Raw genomic sequence first — 10,204 nt, forward strand, 5'->3', positions numbered from 1 at the left:
ATCGAAGGGCCTGGAATATGATATTCCGAAAGGCTAAGGAACTTGGTATGCAACCAAAAATAACTTACCCAGCGAGAATGAGCCTCTTTTTCCAGGGAAGAAGATGGACATTCAACGAAGTAAGCGAATTTCATCTATTTCTGATGAAAAAACCAGAACTTAACAAAAAGTTTGATCTACAAATATAGAACTCAAGAGAAATCTAAAAAGGTAAAGATTAATCTTGGGAACTATATTTTGACTATATAGATGTATAAAGAATACATGTATACCTTGTTCTAGAAATTGATGTGGAAAGGACATTGTACCAGAAAAAGGGTAAAGTGGGGGTAGTACATCTCATTAAGAGGCATAGGAAACTTATATCTGAGAGAAAGAATGGAGGGGGATGAATATAGTGGGTATCTTACTGCCTTCAGAATTGGCTTTAAGTGAAAAATCTTAAGACATATTCAATCTATGGTGAAACTTCTCCCACCTCATTGAAAAGTGAGAAGGGAAAAGTGAAAAGGGAAGGAATAAGCTAAGTGGAAGGGAATACGGAAACTGGGAGGGAAAGGGGTAAGATAGGGGGAGGAACTCTAAGGTGGGGGGAGGGATACTAAAAAGGGAAGGCTGTGAGAAGCAAGTGGTGCTCACAAGCTTAATACTGGGAAGGGGGGAAAGGGGAAAGAAGGGAGAAAAGCATAAACCGGGGTTAACAAGATGGCAAGTAATACAAAATTGGTCATTCTAACCATAAATGTGAACGGGGTAAACTCCCCCATAAAGAGGAAGCGGTTAGCAGAATGGATTAAAAGCCAGAATCCTACAATATGTTGTTTACAGGAAACCACCTGAAGCGGGGAGATACATGCAGGTTAAAGGTAAAAGGTTGGAGCAAAATCTACTATGCTTCAGGTGAAGTCAAAAAAGTAGGGGTAGCCATCCTGATCTCAGATCAAGCTAAAGCAAAAATTGATCTAATTAAAAGAGATAAGGAAGGGCACTATATCTTGCTAAAGGGTAGCATGGATAATGAAGAACTATCTATATGAAACATATATGCACCAAGTGGGGTAGCATCTAAATTCTTAAAAGAGAAATTAAGAGAGCTGCAAGAAGAAATAGACAGTAAAACTATAATAGTGGGAGATCTTAACCTTGCACTCTCAGAATTAGATAAATCAAACCACAAAATAAATAAGAAAGAAGTCAAAGAGGTAAATAGAATACTAGAAAAGTTAGATATGATAGATCTCTGGAGAAAATGTAATGGAGACAGAAAGGAATACACTTTCTTTTCAGCAGTTCATGGAACCTATACAAAAATTGACCATATATTAGGACATAAAAACCTCAAACTCAAATGCAGTAAGGCAGAAATAGTAAATGCATCCTTTTCAGACCACGATGCAATGAAAATTACATTCAACAAAAAACCAGGGGGAAGTAGACCAAAAAATAATTGGAAACTAAATAATCTCATACTAAAGAATGATTGGGTGAAACAGCAAATCATAGACATAATTAATAACTTCACCCAAGAAAACGATAATAATGAGACATCATATCAAAATGTATGGGATGCAGCCAAAGCGGTAATAAGGGGAAATTTCATATCTCTAAGGCCTATTTGTATAAAACAGAGAAAGAGAAGGTCAATGAATTGGGTTTGCAACTAAAAATGCTAGAAAAGGAACAAATTAAAAACCCCCAGTCAAACACTAAACTTGAAATTCTAAAAATAAAAGGTGAGATCAATAAAATTGAAAGTAAAAAAACTATTGAATTGATTAATAAAACTAAGAGTTGGTTCTATGAAAAAACCAACAAAATAGACAAACCCTTAGTAAATCTGATTAAAAAAAGGTAAGAGGAAAATCAAATTGTTAGTCTTAAAAATGAAAAGGGAGAACTCACCACTAACGAAGAGGAAATTAGAGCAATAATTAGGAGTTACTTTGCCCAACTTTATGCCAATAAATTCGACAACTTAAATGAAATAGAAAAATACCTCCAAAAATATAGCTTGCCCAAACTAACAGAGGAAGAAGTAAATATCCTAAACAGTCCCATCTCAGAAAAAGAAATAGAACAAACTATCAATCAACTCCCTAAGAAAAAATCCCCAGGACCAGATGGATTTACATGTGAATTCTACCAAACATTTAAAGAACAATTAACTCCAATGTTATATAAACTATTTGAAAAAATAGGGATTGAAGGAGTCCTACCAAACTCCTTTTATGACACAGACATGGTACTGATACCTAAACCAGGTAGGCTGAAAACAGAGAAAGAAAATTATAGACCAATCTCCCTAATGAATATTGATGCTAAAATCTTAAATAAAATATTAGCAAAAAGATTACAGAAAATCGTCACCAGGATAATACACTATGATCAAGTAGGATTTATACCAGGAATGCAGGGCTGGTTCAATATTAGGAAAACTATTAGCATAATTGACTATATCAATAAACAAACAAACAAAAACCATATGATCATCTCAATAGATGCAGAAAAAGCATTTGATAAGATCCAACATCCATTCCTAATAAAAACACTTGAGAGCATAGGAATAAATGGACTTTTCCTTAAAATAGTCAGGAGCATATATTTAAAACCATCAGTAAGCATCATATGCAATGGGGAAAAACTGGAACCTTTCCCAGTAAGATCTGGAGTGAAGCAAGGTTGCCCACTATCACCATTATTATTTAATATCGTATTAGAAACGCTAGCCTCGGCAATAAGAGTTGAGAAAGATATTAAAGGAATTGGAGTAGGCAATGAGGAAACCAAACTATCACTCTTTGCAGATGATATGATGGTATACCTAGAGAACCCCAGAGATTCTACTAAAAAGCTATTGGAAATAATTCATAATTTTAGCAAAGTAGCTGGCTACAAAATAAATCCCCATAAATCCTCAGGATTTTTATACATCACCAACATAACCCAACAGCAAGAGATACAAAGAGAAATTCCATTCAGAATAACTGTTGATACCATAAAATATTTGGGAATCTATCTACCAAAGGAAAGTCAGGAATTATATGAGCAAAATTATAAAAAAGTCTCCACACAAATAGTCAGACTTAAATAATTGGAAAAATATTAAGTGCTCTTGGATCGGCCGAGCGAACATAATAAAGACGACAATACTCCCTAAACTAATCTATTTATTTAGTGCTATACCAATCAGACTTCCAAGAAAATATTTTAATGATCTAGAAAAAATAACAAAATTCATATGGAACAATAAAAAGTCGAGAATCTCAAGGGAATTAATGGAAAAAAAATCAAATGAAGGTGGCCTAGCTGTACCTGATCTAAAATTATATTATAAAGCAGCAGTCACCAAAACCATTTGGTATTGGCTAAGAAATAGATTAGTGGATCAGTGGAAAAGGTTAGATTCACAAGACAGAATAGTCAACTATAGCAATCTAGTGTTTGACAAACCCAAAGCCCCTAACTTCTGGGAAAAGAATTCATTCTTTGATAAAAACTGCTGGGATAATTGGAAATTAGTATGGCAGAAATTAGGCATGGACCCACACTTAACACCATATACCAAGATAAGATCAAAATGGGTCCATGACCTAGGCATAAAGAACGAGATTATAAATAAATTAGAGGAACATAGAATAGTTTATCTCTCACACTTGTGGAGGAGAAAGAAATTTGTGACCAAAGATGAATAGAGACCATTACTGATCACAAAATAGAAAATTTTGATTACATCAAATTAAAAAGCCTTTGTACAAATAAAACTAATGCAAACAAGATTAGAAGGGAAGCAACAAACTGGGAAAACATCTTCACAGTTAAAGGTTCTGATAAAGGCCTCATTTCCAGAATATATAGAGAACTGACTCAAATTTATAAGAAATCAAGCCATTCTCCAATTGATAAATGGTCAAAGGATATGAACAGACAATTTTCAGAGGATGAGATTGAAACTATTACCACTCATATGAAAGAGTGTTCCAAATCACTATTGATCAGAGAAATGCAAATTAAGACAACTCTGAGATACCACTACACACCTGTCAGATTGGCTAAGATGACAGGAAAAAATAATGATGAATGTTGGAGGGGATGCAGGAAAACTGGGACACTAATGCATTGTTGGTGGAGTTGTGAACGAATCCAACTATTCTGGAGAGCAATCTGGAATTATGCCCAAAAAATTATCAAATAGTGCATACCCTTTGATCCAGCAGTGTTTCTATTGGGCTTATATCCCAAAGAAATACTAAAGAAGGGAAAGGGACCTGTATGTGCCAAAATGTTTGTAGCAGCCCTATTTGTAGTGGCTAGAAACTGGAAAATGGATGGATGCCCATCAATTGGAGAATGGCTGGGTAAATTGTGGTATATGAATGTTATGGAATATTATTGTTCTGTAAGAAATGACCAGCAGGATGAATACAGAGAGGACTGGCGAGACTTACATGAACTGATGCTAAGTGAAATGAGCAGAACCAGGAGATCATTATACACTTCGACAACGATATTGTATGAGGACATATTTTGATGGAAGTGGATTTCTTTGACAAAGAGACCTGAGTTTCAATTGATAAATGACGGACAAAAGCAGCTACACCCAAAGAAAGAACACTGGGAAACGAATGTGAACTATCTGCATTTTTGTTTTTCTTCCCGGATTATTTATACCTTCTGAATCCAATTCTCCCTATGCAACAAGAGAACTGTTCGGTTCTGCAAACATATATTGTATCTAGGATATACTGCAACATATCCAACATATAAAGAACTGCTTGCCATCTAGGGGAGGGGATGAAGGGAGGGAGGGGGAAAAAATTGGAACAGAAACGAGTGCAAAGGATAATGTTTTTAAAAAAAAATTACCCTGGCATGGATTCTGTCAATATAAAGTAATTATTAAATAAAAATTAAAAAAAAAAAGATTATCCCATAAAGACTTAGATGACCTGAAGCCTAGAGATTAGAACACTTTATGTAGGATATGCATTCTATTTTCAAGCATTAAAAATATTACTTGCTTTTGAGTTATTTCCCAACTTTAAAATTCTGTGATTTGGTGACTTTATTTTTTTTAATAATTCCTATCAATATTCCTGTTGCTTCTTAGTCAAATTACCTAATAAAATTTTAGAATATTCTGTGTGCAAGTAACTGGACCAGAAAGCATCTTCCACTATGGGTTCAAAATCTGTTTTGTGTCCTAACCTGCTTTGGGTGTCTGTTGAAACATATGGATCATTTCTCAGAATAATGTTTTAAATTTATAAAACATATAAGATTCAAAGGAAATCAATTATACTAATGTATAATTATCAATTTTTTCCAAAACCAATATTTGGCCCATGTTACCTTGCACATAATAAACAAGTAATAAATGTTTATTGAATTGAATTAGGTATTATACAACCAAAGGACTCCCAAGCTGACACAAAAACACAAAGATCCTGACCTTCAACCTGCAATCTGACATAAACATATAGACTTAGTTCTATACTTAGGGGATTCTTATTCAATAATCTGTTAAAAAATATTTGAGTGGTTCCCTATCAACTTCCTGACATAGGATAAATTTACTTGCCTTGTATTCCAAATGTTCTATGATTTAGTGCTATCTCAGCTTTTCAGTCTTATCTCTTATTACTCTGATTCATGAACACATTATCTGTTTCTTTTTATTTGTTTATTTTTATGTCCATTTATATAAGTGGACACATCAAGATTTAGTCTGGGAACCATGACATTAGAGTCTCTTTGTGTCAAACTAAGCATGTTGGATGCATGGTCTGTATATCTGTGGCAGACTGGAGAAAAGGTTCCTGAGAAGACATATTTGTTAGGCTGGAGTCTGTGATGGCAGGTTCTATATGAAAGCCAATTCAACACAAGTTAATTAAAATCAATAAACATTTTGTTAAACTTCTACTTTCAGAACAATATGAGAAATTTACAGGGAAAAATGATTAACACGAATTCATAGAAACTATGAGTTTAAAATTAGAGGAAATAATGCAATAGATAATTGAATGGATAATTTGTAACATTACCTATTTTCTCTATTTTTAAGTGATAGAGAAGTGGGAGAGAGAAAAATTTTAAAAAACTTATTAATTGAATACTTTCAAAAGAAAAATACAAAGTTTAATTGGACACTCAGAGAACTTCAATTTGGCCTACTTTGAACTTCTTAGTGGTTTCTTTTTCAAAATTCTTTTTACCTACTTTTGAAACTACCTATGTCAAGGAGAATTTGAATATAAACATAAATTTATTTGTGTGTATGTATGTGTATAATAAAAATAAAATAGGTTAAGGTCTTGCATAGCAAATGGGACATTTCAGGTAAGGAATATACACATTCTCTGGGAACTCAGGAGTTCTACTCAAGAATTTCAAAGCCAATTTTATGTCATCTACACTTAAAAGTTCTTGAGATGTATTCAGAAGTCTTTCCTGGTTTCTCGAATCACTAGAACCTTTCTTGTCTTTGCTTCCATCTTTGTTGTATATATCTTGTATACATATAGTTGGTTGTGTATTGTCTCCTTTACTAGAATGTGAGCTCCTCAAGCTCAGGGATTGTGCTTTTGTCTTTATAGATCTTCAGGTCTTAGCAGAGTGCCTGGCATATAGCAGTCACTTAAAATAATGTTTGTTGTTGATGGTGATGATGATGATGACGATGATGATGGCACATCAGTCCCAGATAATAGGTCAGCAAATTGTTCCAAGTATACACTATAGTCTCTTTACTTACATTAATACCAGTTGGTATTGTGGGAATGTAGGGAATTAATAAATTCTTCTCTAGTTCCAACAAAATCCTGACCTACAACAGTGAAAAAAAATAAATTGATAGGTCTTGAAAAACTGACCATCATTTTATAAAAGTGGAATATTCAATATGTATCTAGATCACAGAGGTTTATTGAAGTCAGAGTTTTAAAATAGAGGGAAAATATACTGCTCTGAAGTGGATGGACTCTAAAGAATGGCTATAATGAATATTAAAATGTACAGCATTTGTGTTGTTCTGAGGCCTGAGTGTTTTGGGTATAGATTGGCCTGAAATTGTTTATTTCCGCTGATATCCCATAGGGAAGTATAGAGTTTTAACCTTCACAAAATGGTCAGTAACAACACAGTAGGGTTTCATAAGTAGGAATCCCAATGGAAATATCCAATCACATTACCTCCCTAAGCTATGAACTCTAGTGGCTCATTATTACTCCAGAATAAGATAAATATAAAAAGAAAACCCAACAAAACCTTATTTGACTTTGAAAATACTCCATAATCTGGTCTCTTTCTACTTTACAATCTTCTTATGTGTTCCTTATTACCAGTTGGTAATAGTAGTTTAAGAAGTAAACCTCTGATCCAGTGTGACTCATCTTGCTTCACTATTTCCTCCATCCTGCAGTACCTTCATTTCTTAACTCTCTATATCGCTGTCAGACTCACATGCCTGGAACTCTTTCCTTCCTAACTTCAGCTTCTAGCTTATTTAACGTCTTACAATTCTCAGCTAAACCCTCAGCTCGAGTTAAAGGCTTCTCCAAGAGGTCTTTCTGAATTCCCCTTCATCTTAGTGTGTCTTCTCTACAAGATTATGTTTAATTGACTCTTGTCTGTATATAGCTATTTGTATATTTGCTCTTCCATTAGAATGTTAGTTCTTTAAGTGCATGAGGCTTCTTTTTGTATTTTGTTTGTTTTCCCAGCAATTAGCACAGTTCCTGAATGATAGTAGGTACTTGATTCATGACTAATTAACTATCTAATTAGTTAGGTCAAACATCAAGTAATTCAAAAGCCTTAAAAATTGTTTCTTAATTCTTTCTAGTTCCTCTTCCCTCCAATGAGCATCACTTTTTCCTTCAATTTGAGGTGATTTTCTTCAAAATCACTTTCTGATCTCTGTAGGATGCCAATTGTTTTAGTCCTTGAAGTCTAAGGGATGGAATATTTCAGAAAAATCAGTGTTGATCTTTAGAATGTTTGCCAAAATCATTCCTATACCTTTCTTAAACTACTTTTTTTGAGTCCACAAATCTTACTAAACAAGAACCCTTTTCCTGTCAGGCTGAATTTGCAAGGGTAAAGGAGACTACAATAAATACTCTACCTGACCCTTTCTAGACAGGACTGCTACAATTATTCCCCTTCAAGTAGACATGGGGAGGTGAGACAGATAATCCAAGAATTTTATTTTATTCTAGATCCTTGGAAAACTGTATTCTATTACCTCTTCATTCACTTGCAACAGAAAAGTGAATAATAGCTCTCTCTCTTTCTCTCTTTCTCTCTCTCTTTCTCTCTCTCTCTCTCTCTTTCTCTCTCTCTCTCTCTCTCTCTCTCTCTCTCTCTCTCTCTCTCTCTTCCTCTCTCTTTTTCTGAAGTTCATATTGGTATCTAACTTCAATCCATCCTGCTACATGTCTGTGCATACCTGTTCCCAAATGTGTAGGTTTCTGAGAGACAAGAAATTTGAATTTGAGGAGAGAGGTGATCTAAACCTCCAATGAAAATCTGAGTTCTGAAAAGTGCTCCCTAAGGATGTGACCTTTTCGGTCTGGGGGCAACTCTTAAAGTTGATGGGCAACCAAGGACACCAAGCATCCCACGCCGGAGCCGATGAGAGTATATACCATAGACAAGGGGATGGATGGCAGGGGATGCAAGAAGGCCAAGAGAGACGAGGCTTCCTGGAAGTGAGCCAGGGAATAGGGCTGAAACAAAAAGTGGTCCATAAAATACCAGGAGGGCACAGATGTGGGCAGTGAATGTTCTCAGGGCTTTGTGCTGCCAAGCAGGAGATACCCTCTTCACCACTTCCCAGAGAACCAGACAATAGGAGATAGTAATGAGAACTATATCCATACTAACTGTAGTGAGCAGAGACACAGCTAGGTATGTCCAGCCCCGTCCTCCACAGGAAAGTTGCAGCACTTCTGTTGGGAAGCAGAAAGGAAGGGAGAGATTACAAGTACTGCAAGAGGATATTAGCAAAGGAGTGGGCAGCAGTGGGATGGTGGCCCGGAGGATGAAAGCCAGACTGGTCCAGGCAAGGCGGCTGGGGGTAAAAAATGCCAAATAGTAGAGAGGATGACACACAGCTAACCAACGGTCCAAGGCCATAGCCAGCAGCACAGAGGACTGCCCAGTGGAGATGGTATAAAGGCAGCACATCTGGAGGATGCAAACATCCCTAGAGATAGTAGGAACTGGGAACCATAGCGCATCCAAGATGGTAGGCAGCATAGAAAGGGCCAGACCCAGGTCTGTAGTGGCCAACAGTGCCAGAAGTGAGAACTGAGGTTGGTGCAGGTAGGTGTTGGCACAGATGGTTAGAAGGAGCAGACCATTTCCCAGAAGGGTGGTGCTATAGGTCAAACCAAGGATGCTGAGGAGTCCTGGGGCCCCTGGCCCTGGGAGGCTGGGCAGAAGGAAGGTCAGCACATCAGAGTGAGTATGGTTGTGGGAAGACATGGCATACAGGCAGGGCCTGGTCTTTGTCCCTTTGAATAGAAAGCAAATCAGGAGTACTTAAAAATAACAATTATAGATAATTCCTAGGATCCAAAATTGACAGGGTTCCTAGAGATTATTTAGTATAATCCTTTCTTATTATATACAAGAAAATGGAGGCATAGCAATCTTAAGATCCTAGATTTAGAGGAGAAAAGAACCTGAGAGGCCATGTTACCCAGCTTGTTTCTTTTAGAGATAAGGACTAAGGCTTGGAGAAGTTAGATGAGTTTTCCAACGCCATACAGGTACCAGAGTTTAGGATGGAACTCATGTACTACAGTGTCATCTCTATGGCTCTTTCCATTATGCCTCATGCTTCTATAGGCATGTAACCTATCCAAAGTGCTTCTCCATTTGGTCTATTAGTATTAGAGATCAAAACATCCCGATATGGTCCCTGAAGAGTCCAGGATGGTTAAATAATATTGAAAAAAACACTCACATTTACTATAAAATAGGAGAGCATGGAACAATTTATCTGTCATTTATGAAGAAAGAAAAGACTTAGGATCACAGAAGATATAGAAAGAACATTATAAAATATAAATTAGATAATTTTCATTATATAAAACTTTTTAAAAAATGTATAAATAAAACCAACGTAACCAAAATTATTAGGAAAGCAAAAAGCTTGGGGAAGGAATTGCAAAAATTATCTTCAATAAAGGTCTTA

At 35.8% G+C, this 10,204-nt stretch overlaps 1 protein-coding gene across 1 annotated transcript; it reads right to left on the bottom strand.

Annotated features, from left to right (window-relative positions):
* Positions 1-8,550: 8,550 nt before the first annotated feature.
* LOC127557411 (olfactory receptor 51L1-like) lies at positions 8,551-9,489 on the bottom strand. Its single transcript, XM_051990741.1, has one exon. It carries the CDS (start codon positions 9,487-9,489, stop codon positions 8,551-8,553), a length of 939 nt encoding a protein of 312 aa, XP_051846701.1.
* Positions 9,490-10,204: the final 715 nt, after the last annotated feature.

The sequence above is a fragment of the Antechinus flavipes genome, chromosome 3 (genome assembly GCF_016432865.1).
Source record: "Antechinus flavipes isolate AdamAnt ecotype Samford, QLD, Australia chromosome 3, AdamAnt_v2, whole genome shotgun sequence".
Taxonomy (NCBI): Eukaryota; Metazoa; Chordata; class Mammalia; order Dasyuromorphia; family Dasyuridae; genus Antechinus; species Antechinus flavipes.

Excerpts from the sequence above, each read along its gene's own strand:
- LOC127557411 (XM_051990741.1), bottom strand. The coding sequence starts at position 9,489 with ATGTCTTCCCACAACCATACTCACTCTGATGTGCTGACCTTCCTTCTG.